The sequence below is a fragment of the Parasteatoda tepidariorum genome, chromosome 1 (assembly GCF_982258835.1).
Source record: "Parasteatoda tepidariorum strain Cologne lab strain chromosome 1, Ptep-v5.0, whole genome shotgun sequence".
Taxonomy (NCBI): domain Eukaryota; kingdom Metazoa; phylum Arthropoda; class Arachnida; order Araneae; family Theridiidae; genus Parasteatoda; species Parasteatoda tepidariorum.
Genome location: NC_141755.1, coordinates 86,074,520 through 86,090,260, shown reverse-complemented (window position 1 = coordinate 86,090,260; position 15,741 = coordinate 86,074,520). Strand labels below are relative to the sequence as shown.

Here is a 15,741-nt window from a genome sequence, read left to right as displayed (position 1 = left end):
CACTTTTTATAAAACGAACATTTTATTTTCCAAAAATGTTTATAAATCTCTCGAGATATCTAAAAAATTATTTAGTTTGTGTATTTTAGTAAAGTGTGAGTTTGAAATGCACACTTTGCTAAAACGATTATTTCGTTTTCATTGCAGTAGCTATGAAAGCCAATTTTTCTGTAGAACGAGTTTTTATAACTTTTTTTTTTTGAATTTTTCTACTTATTTCGTTATTTTAAAATAACACTGTTGACCGATGCAAACGTCTGTTCGTATGTAGCAAATTTGAAGTACACATACAATGAAGCTAGGGATGAGAAATAGAAATTTTTTACCCTCATTTGAAGTAGCATTCTAACTTATTAGATAATTTTGTTGCATCTTCATCGCGGCATAAGAAAGTTGTTTTAATACCTTTTGAGATTGCAAACATGTTTTATTGTTGATATTTGGTGAAAGAAAACACTTATGCAAATTTCATTTTAGTAGAAATTACTCGCTAAGAATTTCAATATATTTAAACTATATAGGAGTCGTATTGGTTGCTATACCCAGCGCCCCCTTTGGTCTTTATTAAATACTTTTAAACATAGAAAGAGAAGATTGTTAATAATATGAGAATCACACTTTTAAAAATTTCAAATTTAAAAGTAAAAATTACCCGTATTTCTATATCGTAAGGTATTTCTCTTTTAAAGTATTTAAAGACTATAATCTTAAACCGGAAAAATTGCGCGATTTTATAATACATCCTCTGTATCAAACGGTCAATCACGTGGTAATAATCAACAAATCGATATTAAGAACGCCGAGACTAAGGAAGCAACGAGCATGTCAAGGATCTTATGAATTATTCTTTATTATTGTGTCAGATTTGTTTTTATTTGAATTTCCCTCTTATTAATAATGCAAAGTATTTTTCAATTTCGTGCAATTCACAAACTATTACTATGAAATAATTTAATGCTAAAAATGTTAATTTTATTTAGTAATTAAATTTTGAAATTAAAAAAAGTATATCAAAAGCAATTCTGAAAAGGCATGGATTTTACGGGACCCTAAAAATTCAGTCATAATTCGGTCTTAGCGCCCCACAAAACCACGAAAAACTATTTTGAAATATGTAACATGCAATAAGAAATATTTCTTAATATATGTACTATTTATTGCATAATAACATGCAACATACAGATTTTGTTACAAATACACATATTGTTGCGTTATCAGGTTTAACATAATTACTGAAACAAAATAATTTGCTCTTGCCAATAATATCGACTAGGAAGAATGTAAGTAGAACGAATCAAAAACAAAATGTAAGAAACTTTTTATTTATAAAATATAAATCTTACAAAATTTATTAGTACATAAATAGCCAGTAAAATGATTATAGATACAAATATAAAATTTAAATACCACAACGTTTAACGTTCATAACATATATAATATTAGATAATTTCTTAGGATTTGAGTGAAAACAACGATTTTATCAATGATTAATAGATGATGATGAGTGAAATGTCAGTTTTTATGAATGAACTTAATAATTTCCCTTGTAGTTCAACAGGTCTGGAATATTACAGAAATATTGCAAACAACCAGGATTCTTGATGTTCATCGTATCTGGAATTTGATTGGTTGAAATTATCCTCCTCACTACGCTTTCCATCCTCTTGTTATTAAGATTATACTAAAAAATAAAATAAATAAATACTATACAGTTTTCAAAATTTAACTTTACCAGAAAAATAATCAATCCTAAAAGTAACTAAATTAGTGGTTCAATTAAAGTTTTATTGGATAAACGAACAATGCGTAGTAGAAAGAAAGAACTTACTCGTTCGTAAAATGGAATTGAAGATTAATTAAGTTTAACAGAAGGAAACAATTTCTTAAATGGTGTTTTTTGGTTGATGAATAATGGAAATTTAAAGATAAAAATGCAAACATTATGTTCTGAATTACAGTTATATATTTTTTAATATGATTTTAGCAAAACTGTTACCACCTACCAAACCTTAAGGTATCGAGTGAAATTTTTTAGATAACATCGTAGTACTTAATGAGTAACATCGTGATACTTCTTGTTAGTGGGTACCATATAGGTGGATCAACGTCACCCCAACAACATAAGAGAGACAGATAGAACAGTGAGAAACAGATAGAACAGTGAGAGAAAGATTACATCCATGCCCGAAGCGGGATTCAAACCCAGGATCTTTCTGACGTGAGGTCAGCTTCGTGACCACCTAACAGCACCGGTAGTCGTATAAACTAAAAAGTTGTAGTGCTTAAATATTTCGCAAAAGGAAACAATTTAACTTTATTGAGCAATAAAAAAAGATAAAAGCAAAATAAATTTTAATGCTTATTTTCACTTGTTGGAATTGTTAATTTTTATAAGCCCATGATCAACACACCTTGATTGAACAGATGTGATGATTATTAAATATTATTATATTTTATATATATATAAAATTTATATTTTATATATATTATATATAATATATATATATTATATTATACATATTATATTATAATATAATATTATATAAAATATAATATTCCAAGCATGCTTGGGAACTAAACACTGGGGGTTTCGCGTTCGGCTGACCACCTAAACCGGAACATCTGCTCCTGCACCTCAGAGCTCTAGGTCAAGAAAACTGAGATGGGCACAGTAGGCCTTGACCCTCTATGGGCTGTCGTGCCACTGAGTGTATATATATATATATATATAGTGTATATATATATATAAAGTGTATATATATATATATATATATATAGTGTATATATATATATATATATATATATATATATATATATAAAGTGTATATATATATATATATATATATATATATATAATATCAGTAATAATGCAGTCTATTTACTTCATGAACATGAAAGTTTGCAGACATTATCAGCCCCTACTACTGATTTTTGTTGCTACATTTGTGAAAAAAAAAATCATTTATGTTTTTTATACGAATCAAAATACTGTTAAAATTAAGAACTATTAATAATTTATATTTTTATTTAAAATTTAGATTTAATCCAGATGTGAAAAGAATAAATCTACAAAATTTAAGAGCATTATTTCCGATAATACCCGACACCATTTGGTATAGTTATATGATCATTGTGCTTACTGGAATGTCCGGAGTTTCCAAGATGACTTCCGGTACGTAGTCCACCCATAACTCCCTGTCGATTGTGTCGGCTATCTTTTTCTTTAACTGAGGCGTGAAAGTATGACCTTTCTTCAGCTTCACAAACAGAACTGCCCTTGTGTCACCGTCTGTTCCATCTTGACCAACGCAGATGTAATCTTGCAGCTCCTCCATTTGATGGACTGAAATTAAAGAATCGCTACTTAAGGGAACAGAACACGGAAAGAAAACGAAAGCAAATTAATTTAGCTAGGTGTTTAATTAATTGGCAATTAGCAAATCGGAAATGTAATGAAAGTTCAAAATGTAGAGAAAAAATTATAGAACAATGAAAAAAGGGGAGAAAAGAAAAATAATATAAATAACAAGAAACTGGAAAAAAAAATGAAAAAATGAATAAAAATCCGGAAAATAAAAAATATAATCTTTTCATCAACTCACACGACTATATCCGCAAAAAGGAGTGCTTTCTAACATTGTAACAATATAGCCAAAGCAAAATATATCAATACAATAGTGTGAGAAGCACTCAAAAATTTTTTTACAAAAAATACAACAAATAAAATGGAACACAATTAGTAAAATATCACGTAAAAACCGAAAATAAAATATAAAGAAGAAACAGAATAAAACATGAAACGAAATCTATAAAGCGAGAAGCGAATTCAAATGAACTTACATGAACGAGAAATTTTTCAAGAATTATTTAAAATATTTTCGAAACAAGATTGCCAGATTGCAAAATATGAAATCAAAAGCGCAAATCGAGGTAAAAGCATAAATAGAGGGATTTTGTATTAAAGTGCGTTCTTACTGCAGTACTGAAGTGCGTTTGATTTGTTAGTTACCAAGGATGGGCCCGAAAATGGATGTACGTAAGGTAATATTATACTGGATAATTTAAAGAAGTTGATAATTAATAATTGCCTGTTTTGCACATAATTTTAGCCACGGATTTCCCGAAATGGATTAAAATGGTAAAAATTACATATATTAACTAAGTAATTTTTTAGTAAATTTATTTACAATAATATGCAATTAACTCATTGATTTTATGTAGAATTTAATTACTTTAGTTGGGTATCCACTGTTTTTTTTTTATCAAATTTTGAAAGAGTTTATTTGTTTTTTGGATAAATAAATATTACTACATATTCTTTTTATTCTATTCATTTCATTAAAAGTGAATATAATCGAGTGAGCTGATGAAAAGATTATATCTTTTATTTTCCGGATTCTTATTCATTTTCTTCTTTTTCGGATTTTTTTTCTCTCCAGTTTCTTGTTAGTTATATTATTATTTCCCCCTTTTTTTCATTGATTCTATGGTTAGAAAATAAGGCCATTTTAATAAACTTTGGCAATCAAAATTAATTTTCTATCTTTTTTGCTGCTTTTACTCGTACTTATTCAATGGAGGTTACACTTGGTTTTAAAGTAAGGGAAGAATGTTTTTTTTTTTAAATTTTATTTTGAGATACTGTCAGTTATGAATACAAATTTAAGTTTAGATTTAAACAAGTACGGGGGAATAGCTGGAAAAAAAAAACCCAGTAAAAACTCTTACTTGCAAAGTAGATGTCTCCGGAACCGAATCGCTCTCCATGTTGTTTCAAAGTATCATCGCTGCAAAGAAATACAACAAATAAATCTTTTTTTTTAAACGTGTTTGAAGAAAAATGGCATTCACATGTTTGAAAAAAAAGTAGAACAGCTAGATTGAAAAAAATAATGGACAATTTCATTTCGACTAATATACACCATATAGTATTATAGGTGAAATTTTGTCTAATTATTTCATATAATAACCAAAACAACTGTCACATGTTACAAATCTATTGCCACAATTTTTGGTATAGGGTGTTCAAAAACATTATTTTCCCTTAGTATTTAATTAATGGACCCTCAAACCTCTAAAAAACTTTAAACTACATTGATATATAGGAGAAATCGCCTGATCTAAACACTTCTAAAGTTATAAAATTATTCTTTTAGTATTTCTTGAGAAATGTATTTCCATTATTTTATCCACCTCCTGTGCATCTCGTATTAATACATACATTTTATATATATATATATATATATATATATATATATAAAAACACACAGTCGGACTTCTATTTAACGAATTTTCATTTTACGAATTTCTCTATTTTACGAATTTTTTCAAGGAACCAAGAACATTTTGGCAATTTCTTTGTAAAATAACTCTCAAATAGCGAAGTGAATTTTTTACTTAACGAACTTTTCATTAAGATTCCCTTTCCCTATTTTCCAAAATATTTCTTGACATTTTAAGCTTAACACATTTTATGGGGGAAATGACCTTGAATTAATTTTCGAAGCCACTACTTTATGAAATGTACTACTGTTTTCTCTAAAAATTATCTTAGAGAAAGCAGTAAATTCCCTTTCCCTTTTTGTTTGCATTTCAAACGAAAAACTCAGTTCAAATTAGCGGATTTTAGCCTTACCAATTTAACTTAAAAACGGATGTGGTAATGTATGTTTAAAATTACTTTTATAATAAATGCAACTATAATTTAATGCATAAATTTAGCCTTTTTTTAGTTGAAAATGTATATAATAGCATGATAGTATAACAATCTCATTAATTTTCTAGAAGAATACGAGGAAATCCTGAAATAATTTTCATGAAAAAATGACAAAATTATGCAAAGTTGAGCAACAACCACAACTAAACTTGGCCAATTAGCTCTGGACACTTTTTAATCAAATGCCCTAACAAATAGAATAATCGTTTCTTTTTTTCATATTTCTTTTTATTTTCGTCTCTTTTTTGCTTCCATTTGCTATTTTTTCCCCTCTTTTTTTCTATCTGTCTCGTCTTCCAACCTTAACCATTAACCGATAAATGCCCTTTTAGGGGCATAGGCGCGGGGTTAAATGTTGGTGTGTGTGTGTGTGATAGTATAACAATGGATAATGTTTTGCTCTATTCTTGCTTTCCATGCAGATTTCTTTTATGGTTAAAATTTGTAAAATAAATTCGATACTAGTATAGAAGATAAAAGTGCATCAATTGCTATTTTAATTATGTCTAGTGTTTATGAATTTAAAACCTGTTTTGTGTTGCTTAAGTATTTTAAAAGCTGATTTTCTATTTAACGAATTTTCCATATAAAGAACTTATTATCGGGATTTAGAGGCTTCGTTATATAGAGGTCCGACTGTTTTTTATTTATTTATTTTTAGTACGTATGAATTCGAAGCGTAAGGACTTGAGGAAAAGCTTTCTGAAGTGAAGTGTTTAAAATGAGTTTAAAATGAAGAAAACAAACAAAATAGAACAGAATTAAACCTTCTTCCGATCACAACTATTCCATGCGTTTTGGGATTTATCCAACATTCGTCGTTTTGAGACCACACACCTGAAAGACAATATTTTTTTTCTTTTTAAAATTTATATTTTTTTTACATGAAATATAAATTATAATTCTATAAAAACTTTCTTTTTAAAATTTTTATCAAGATTTTTAATACTGAATGCAAAATACTGTAATGCTATCACAAATAATCACTTTGAATACTAAAAATGGTACGTCTTATTAGGTTAACAAGAGAGGCTTTGATATTTTTCAATTGAATGAAACCGCTTTTGGAAACAAATGTATAACAAACAAGATAAATAATGCATTTCATAAGAATAAAGTTTATATTATAAGAATTTAGAAATAAATTATATTTTCGTAAAATAAATAACACATCTACTTAATAATTTCCTTCCATTTAAAGTGATTATACATTTGGCTGATTTGGATGTTGCGTTTAATGGAACAAGGTTTGGATGCAGTACAAATTAAAATAATTGGATGCTCCAAATTAAAATAAGATTAAAAATTTACGATAACGAAAATATATGTTCTGAATTAAACCTGACGCCATACAAAGAAAAAACATTAACTGTCCCATATATTACTTAATAAACTGTTACATAAATTTCGTATGAAAAAAAAATACAATACCATAGATTTGCATATACATTACCTGTATTCACATGTTATCGTATGTAAGGTGTCTTAAATAACGTGTCTCCTGAAGTTCGCGCAAGAATTGAGTTTTGCACTCTTTCTGCTGTAAAATGTTGTCAACATAGGAAAAGAGACATCGGGTTTGTAGTTTAGATATGTAGTGTAACTACCAGTACAGTATTACAATTACAATTCACTAGTATATAAGACGTTTAACTCGATTCCTTCTTGGGGTATCTTTTGACAGATAAAGGTTGACAACTTCGGCAATCTAGACTCACATTGGTGACCCGGACGTGATCTAAACATGCCTATGTTGATTATAACGCCAACGTTGATTTGAGCACGTCTACTTAGATGGATAGCTTACACTGAACAATTGACTTGCTATTTGTGACTGTGGCATTATCTTCCTCGCATTGTTGCTACTCAGTCTCCATCACACACCACTGGAACTTGCACACTTTCAACTGCTAATAGAAACACAGGAGCAACCACTTACACAACAGTGAACTGAATACAGCTCTCACAACCAGCTCTCTAAATCCGGTGAACTTAATACAGCTCTCCAGGTCTTTCGCAAAAACGGTGATGAATCAGCTAATGATATTCCATATAAAATTCTAGTGAGGAGTAATGTAGTACCACTACAATATTTCAATTCCCTTGTATATAAGACGTGTTAACTCGAATTTTTCTTGGGGTGCCTTTTGTTAGATGAAGATTGACAACATAGGCAATCTAGCCCCCACAGATATAAAAGTAGAGTGCAAAACAAGAACTCACTTTAATTATTGAACAATATTTTGAGGAAGGTTGAGTCATTCTCAGTTCGTATAATTTCCCATTTTACGAATCAGAATTGGCCATGTCATTTAACGTAGTTTTCTTTCTTTAAAAAAAAAATCCAAGATTTACTCCTACAAGTTCACGATCAACAACACCTCAAAGGACGAATTAGAGTGTTGTGTCAACAAAATTCAACCACAATTATGCAGATTTACTAAATTTCAAGATTGTTCTGTTACAAAAAAAGAAACCATGAAATCCAGTTACTAAATAGTATGCTATTTCATTCATAATCCAATATTTTAAGAACCATTTACAATCAAAATTATTTCCTGTAAATTTCGGACTATATTATATTAAATATTTGCACAAACAAATTTTTTTTCATTCTGATGATTAGAGAAGAGTAATTAACATTAATTTGGCTGATAATTTGAGATTTGTAATATTTTTTGTAATTTATATTTTCCTCCTGTTACAGAATAGTTTCCGGTCTGAAGGTAACACTTAACTTTTATAGATCTTTTCCAAACTATTAGTTAAGAGTTACTACTAGATTGTGTTATCGAAATTTTAATTCTTTAAACTTATTTAAGTCAAACTGGCTTTAATTAATGGTCAAACTTTTATAAATAAAAACAAAAAAGGAGAATGCTTGACTTATTTTGTAAATACGTATTGTGATTGCTGAAGACAATTTCATCCATTACACTCACATATCAGCCTAATATAATTTCAGCCAATTGAAGATCTGTAATCTGTTTACCAAATGTATTTCAGTTAATGAAAGCACCGACAACAAATAAATCAGATACCCGACTGTTACACTCAGGCAACAGGTGTGTCCGTAGCAGCTGTTCCCAATATATCTCTTAAGGCCTGGTTTCTTAGGACAGGTCGGCGTTACAAAATGTCAGCTTGAAGTGAGCGCTAACCCCTGATTGGTCAATTTGGGAGTTAGATAGCATACGTCATCGAAAGCTCATCTTGAGCGACGATTGACGTCCGAATCAACTGCAGTTGGATTACAACGTTAACGGCAGAAGCAATGGCGGACAACATCCAACAGAGCAATGAAATCAGCCAAGATTTTGATTTTAACATTACGCATAGCTTCTTCTTCATCTTCTTCTTCATTTAACTAAGCTATAACGTGCTTTTTCTTGGATAAAATCATTATTTGTTCTCTAAAGCACTGGTCGACAATAATAAAATCATTACCAATTCAACATTATTAACGCATGCGCAATGCGAGATAATGTCTGCGTTGGACCGACTGCTCACGCTGAGCTAACAAAACAGTATTATGTTGGCGTCAGTGGTACGTCAACTTCCCGCTGACGCCCAGAGAAGGAGCTTGTCTTAAGAAACCAGGCCTTTAGTATTAGAGATCGAATGAAGTGAGTTTTCTGGAATGTCCTTTAGAGCCTTGCTGACAGCCTCTGGAGTTTGTTAACTGGTCCAAAGTGCTTTCATGGGAATTTTCCTGGTTCCAGGACAAAAAAGTGTCTGGGAGAGCCATTCCAAGAGAGCTTTTGTCGCCCTCAAACGGTTAACTTACTTTTAATGCCATTTACAACTAGATTCACAAAAAACTGTCGACTAAATTCGTATTTGAAGATATTTTCATCTAATAATTTTTTTACCTTCATACTTAGAAAAATAGGTGTCATTCATTCTTCTGTTATCAATATCTTTCCACAGGAAAACAGGAAAAGACGGAGTTGGCGTTGCCACTACTAATTCTCCTCTCTCCCCAACTACTGATTGTCCTAAAAAAAAAGAAAAAAAGCAATTTCCAGTTTTTCGTCTAAAGTTTTGATAATACTATTTTCTGTTTCAAAATTAACTGTAGGCGTACGTGCTTACAATAATCAATTTAGGACAAGTTTTTAATCTGTTCTCTTCTAGACAATCGGAAATATTCAGGATTCGATTTCATTCTTTCAGAGTAGATTTTATACCTACATATATGGAACAGTAGTCAAATTCCTAGAATGAACACTGTTCAATTTAAAAACTCCCTAAATTCATTTTTGTTCGAAATAAACATTACAAAAGCTACAGAAATTTCATAATAAGTCTGTTAGATGGTTAAAACATCCAGCAACGGTGAGAGTATGATCATCTCTACCGTATGAAGGGCGATTTATCCGTAGGAGAGATCATTTTGACATTTTCTACTGTAAAATTCTCATTGGCTCAAATGTTTTGCCCTACTTACCATTAATTTCCTTCTAACCATAAAATGCTTATCAAAACTTTGTTTTATGAGAAGATTTAGCAATAAGAAAAGTTTCAACAATGATTTAAGATTAGAAAGACATGTTTCAATTACCACAGGAAAAGAAAAAATGTTTGAAATTTTTGCGACGAAATTTTTATGTTTCAAAAGTAAGATTTTTAAAATATATCGGACAGATTTCTTTAAAAAAAATATGCTTGGATAATTTTGGACTTTTCGAACGAAACTAGTTATTGTCGAACAAAAATAAGAATACTTCACTGAAAATTAAAATTTTTTTAACAAGAGCATTCTTAAAAGAGTAATGAGTTGTGTTTTTTGAAATTACCATTGTGATCGAGGCATTTTTGCTCTTTGGTAAAGTAAAAATGTTTCAAATTTAATTTTCTGGAATATATGAGTATTTTTCTTAAAATGTGTGGGGATCATTTTAAATGTTTTTAATCACAAACACACAAAAAAAACCATTATTGAACAAAACAAAGAGATCGAATCACTAAAAATTTTTTAAAGAGGAAAGACGAGCTTATAATTTTATAATTACCATTTTCATCGTAGCATTTTATATCTACTGCAAGAGCAGGGGCTTGTATTTCTCCGCCATAGGAAGGGGTATTAAATTCGAATCCCGAAAAAGCACCAAACACTTCCGTTGCACCTATAAACATGAAACAGTTTTAATCTTTGTTATTCGTATTTCTCAAATTGATGCAACAAAATACAGAGGGAATAATATGAATTAATTATCTAAACTTTTTAAAGAGTTATACTTCAAAGTTATCACAAAGGAACAAACGGATTTTAAATATTTATGGTATCGAAATGAAAACTATTGCATACACTGATAGAAATAATACAAAAAATCAAAGTTTTTGTTCATTTACATCAATTTCATTTACATCTTTTGTTACACATCAAATATCTATTATCTACTTCGTTGCCCTCATTTTGTAGTTACACCGTGTCAATGATTCCTGATGCTGCACAAATGCGGTATTTAAGTTTTTGTACTGCATCGTTCATAAATAGTATTTAGAGCGTGTGGACAAGAAATTTACACTTATTTACTTGGTCCTTGCTTTGATTTCTTTGTAGGAAGTTGCCCCAAAGATTCCAAAAATACTACCACTTAATGAACGTATTTGTGCAACAATAGAAACGATAGAATGCGTTCAACGATCTTTGTTACAAAATAGTGGGTTATTCGGAGAGCAATTTAGTTTTTTTTCTTGTGAAAATTAAAGAAGATTTTCTGAAAGTGGGTAAAAATTTTATTGAATTATATATTGTCAATTCTGGTCCAATACCTTTTGTCATCTTTCCGGTAGCATCACGATTCCTAGCACATAAAAGTTTCGTTCTTTGCTGGTAAAGACTGATACAGGTGATTTTTGATCTCCCCATTTGAGGTAAAGGTATTACCGTCTAAAAATTTTCGAGAGACCCGAACAAATATTATAAACAAATCATTTCTCGTTCCTATTGATGATGCGCTTCAAAAATGGATAGTTTTCTTGGCATCAATGCAACGTCACTAATATAAGAACAAGAGGAACTTATATGTCGAGCTTTGAGAATAAACCTAGCAGTTTCAAATGATCATGAACGGTCAAATTCAACAAATTTAATCTCTCAGTGATCTTACGAGTTGTAATCCACCAGTTTGCATAATTATTTTTGCTTTATAACCGTTGTTGAACAGCTGACCCAATCTTGAGTTTACTACTAATTTTTAGCTCCGTAGCCTGGTAATTGTGAGCCCAATCTAGAAGACAAAAGAATCATTGGATCAAGTTTCGAGGAAAATTTGCTTTCGTGAAGAACTTTTTGCCCGAACTAATGCGCACTTACGTTACATGAAAAGGAAAATCGCAAAAACATCTCACCTGTCGGAAAGGGGATTGTAACAAAAACCTCCTAGAAGTGAGAATACCTCAGCACGGATCAATTTAGGAATCCGACGCAACAAACAAACTGCGTAGTGGAGGAAAAATAGGAAGGATGTCATTACGTTCAGGCTACTAATCTGCGCTGTGAGAGAAATTCGACAGCTGTCATTACGTCTGGACTACTAAAGGAGGAAATTTCTTGTTTACGGTAACCGGTGCCTTCTCTCTCCTAGGAGGTATTGTTCTGAATCACTTAGGAATCTAGGAAGTCTTGTTATCTAGGCAGTTCTATCCCATGATCCGTCTACCACCAAGGATATTTTACATCAGCACTAAGGTCGGTGCTAGTCAGTTGTGGAATTCGTATCGACCAGCCATCGCTGGGATTTGTATCTGGGTCACCTCATTGAGAGGCGAGCGCTCTATCCTTTGAGCTACCACGGCTCTAGTTTGCATTAAATAATGCCCTAATTGTGTCTCCATCCGCCTAAACTGGCTTCGTGCATCTCATGCATCTTAATCGAAATTATGCAAACCACATTTTGTTCTGGCATAGACTGTCAATACATCTTCCACATATTGGATAGGGGTTTTCTTGCTTGGACAGCATTTTTACCTTTTCTGTAGTAAAAATTTAAAATATGCCAAAAATTCTGTTTTTCACTCTTTATATTTGAAAGGCCACTAACCAAAATCTACAATAAGGAATCAATCGAAATTATTCACAAGTAAGATTCCTGCTATTAGCTTTCAAAATTTATAATAATTATGCAATTTAAGCCTGAAGTTGACTGCAAAAAAATACAATGAAGTTCTCTGCTTGGAAAAGATGAAATCACTTTCCGAACTACCCTATAGAAGTTTGGCGCGAAGCAAAACGGTTACGCATCGCACATTTGTAACTGAAAAACTGAAAAAAGATCTTAAATCTTTATTTTGAATTTCGTGTACCATTGTAAGATGTGTAATTGCCTTTAAAATAAAAATATTTAAAATTTGGTCATTCAGTTTTACTGACCTGTATAATACTTAAGAATATTTGTTGAAATTATTTTTAAATTATTAAACTGAATCTTAGAATACGTTCCCATAGTTGCATCGGGAAAAGTTACTCAGTGGAACAACTTGCTCTAAAATAATGGAACTGGTGAGAAAAACTGCTGAAAATTTAATACAACTTTCAACAAATCTATGAATAACTTTGTATATCAATGTACCGCTCTTTACACTGTGAAAAATAATTGTAAATTTTACAGAAAAAAAAAATTTCATAAAAGAAACTGGAAAAAAAAAATCTCTTTTTAACTGCTATTCGCTAACTGTTAAAAATTCCCTCTCTTTTTACAGACTTTCACTGTACATTTGACGGTTTAAAACTGTTTTGTTGACAAAACTGTTTCTCTCTGTTTTTCATCCTAATCATAATCAGATTAAAACAGTCAGTTGAAAGTCTTAATTTTTGCAATGCAGTTTTTCTTACCGTCTCGCATTGACCACAATGTTGACATAGTTTTTATCGAGTTTTGTTTCGTTAAATAACAATTAACTTGAAGCAAAAAGCAGATATATCATTGCTTTGCTCTTAGCGTTAGTTTCCGAACATTTTGCAGCAGGTTTTACTGCGTCAAAAAAACTGGTTTTCCCCATGTAATTCAATTTGAGAGTAGTGCGTAATCGGGAAATTCCCGTAAAATTTTTTTCAGGGGCTCAACGATTGAAGATTTAAGTGAAAAGATATTGCTATAACTTCAATCATCTACTTTAACTGGAAGCAAAAACAGATAAATCAAATAAATCTTTTCTGATTTTAAGTCTGAGCAAAAGTTGATTGTCATAACTTTAATCGCTGTATTTAACTTAAGGAAAAAGCAGACAAATTAAAGGCTCAAGCATGTTTTTACTCTACTTAAATGCTATGAACAAAGGGTAACTTACCGTACATGCTTCCAACAAATACATCACTTTTTACTTTACGCAAGTATTCAAAGTTTTGTCTTTTCACTGGACTACCTCCAATTCCTATGACCTTCAGGCAGTCCAAATTCGTACCAGGTTCTACAGAACACATACACACAAAATGCATTTAATTATCAGAAATGAAATAGATAATCCCAAGAAACTTAAGATGAACATATAATTGCCAATTGCAATCTTCATTTGCAAAAACAATATTTTACGTGTTGTGGATTTTGATAATGGGTGCCTGTTCTGAGGGCTCGAAACATAGCGAACTTTCACACTTTAATTTTTGAAGCTAATGAAGAGTGCAACTGACAGTTATATCGCACACCTGATTGTAATAAGGTATATTATTTCAAAGGTTAATTTTATCATTAATAATTTAATCTTGTTTTTAACAAGCTAAATTATTGAAACTGCAACAATATACACAAATTATTATTAGTTGGTTAGAGGTCTATCCTAATGTCTCAAACTCACTTGTGAACGATGTACCGAATTTTTATCAGTTTTACATAAATGACAATTTCTCATTGAAATTGTACTTTATTCCAAAGAAGAGTGCAATTGATCTTTTAATTCAGAATTTTTGATCGATCGCATCCTTTCGGTCAGTGTCTCCTAAATCGAAATATAGCGTTGTCATAGTAGGTTTTTAAACTGAGGTCATGGATTTTATGAAAATAAGTAATTTAAATGCGTAACATATCACTGGTGTTTGTCGTATTAGTTTAATTAATGTTCCGTGGAACAGAATCAATACGCATTATTTTTATTTCTCTTCGTTGTATTTTGCACTGTTTAACGTTGCAAATTAAAAAGAGAAATTATCTTAAATTATTTGCGGTAATGTATTTTGAATAAAATGCCAAAATTGGGTGTCTTATTTTTTCAGCACACACACACAGCACTTTTTTTTTTCTTCCCAAAGCATATTTTTAATAAGCTGATTGAAATTTTATTAATTTCTTAGTAACTTTTAGTTAGCATCTAAGTTTAAAATATGCGATTTAGTAACAATGCGAACGATACTATTAAGTATCATTTCTTTGAATTAACAAGGGTGACATATCCTGTGCTGAGGAACCTGCTAAATTGATCAACAAAATAATTGTTTGATTAAAAAAATAATTGTTTTTTTTTCTATTGCTATGGAGCACATTTTAACACAATTTTTAAAACAACCCGGAAAAGTTTATATTATGAAATTTAAATGCAAAATTAAAGGGATTTTTGTGTCAATAAATTCACTTTAACCGTGAATAAAAAAAATTAAAAATAGTTAAAAATTTTAAAATAATTCCTGTGTTAAATTCATTGTGGGTTAAAATGTGCACAAAAACGATTTTTTGAAAATTGATTCTGTAGTTTCTAAGAAAGCCTACATACATTTTAAAGACAATTTTCATCGTATTAGATATTACAAAAATGAACTATTAGTAATGTAATAAAAAACTCATTATAAGAAGTAGTAGTTTTTAATGTAGAATGTTAAGTTACTTGGCATGATGTTTTCTTTTTCCAGTCTGTCAACGATACAAGTGACGATAAAAGCGAAAGTGACCTTGTGCCTGGAAAAGATGTCCCATACATTGGCACCCTTCTCCGTGTAATGCGGGCACCCGGCATGCAGATATAGCTTCACCCCCAGAGCAAGGGGAGGGATCATTGTATCCCAAAGAGTCCAACCTACCTGATTTCGAAAG

At 30.7% G+C, this 15,741-nt stretch overlaps 1 protein-coding gene across 3 annotated transcripts in view; it reads right to left on the bottom strand.

Moving 5' to 3' along the window:
- Positions 1 to 1,306: 1,306 nt before the first annotated feature.
- Positions 1,307 to 15,741, bottom strand: part of LOC107457292 (acetoacetyl-CoA synthetase) — a 47,119-nt gene continuing 32,684 nt past the window's right edge. For all 3 annotated transcript variants that reach the window (XM_087168301.1, XM_087168304.1, XM_087168307.1), the window contains exons 12-19: positions 15,536 to 15,728; positions 14,012 to 14,131; positions 10,732 to 10,845; positions 9,589 to 9,714; positions 6,484 to 6,553; positions 4,729 to 4,787; positions 3,141 to 3,343; positions 1,307 to 1,681 (exon numbers count right to left, since the gene is read on the bottom strand). In XM_087168301.1, the coding sequence (XP_087024427.1) occupies positions 1,532 to 1,681; positions 3,141 to 3,343; positions 4,729 to 4,787; positions 6,484 to 6,553; positions 9,589 to 9,714; positions 10,732 to 10,845; positions 14,012 to 14,131; positions 15,536 to 15,728 (1,035 nt within the window). In that variant the 3' untranslated portion in view covers positions 1,307 to 1,531. The remainder of the gene's footprint in view (positions 1,682 to 3,140; positions 3,344 to 4,728; positions 4,788 to 6,483; positions 6,554 to 9,588; positions 9,715 to 10,731; positions 10,846 to 14,011; positions 14,132 to 15,535; positions 15,729 to 15,741) is intronic.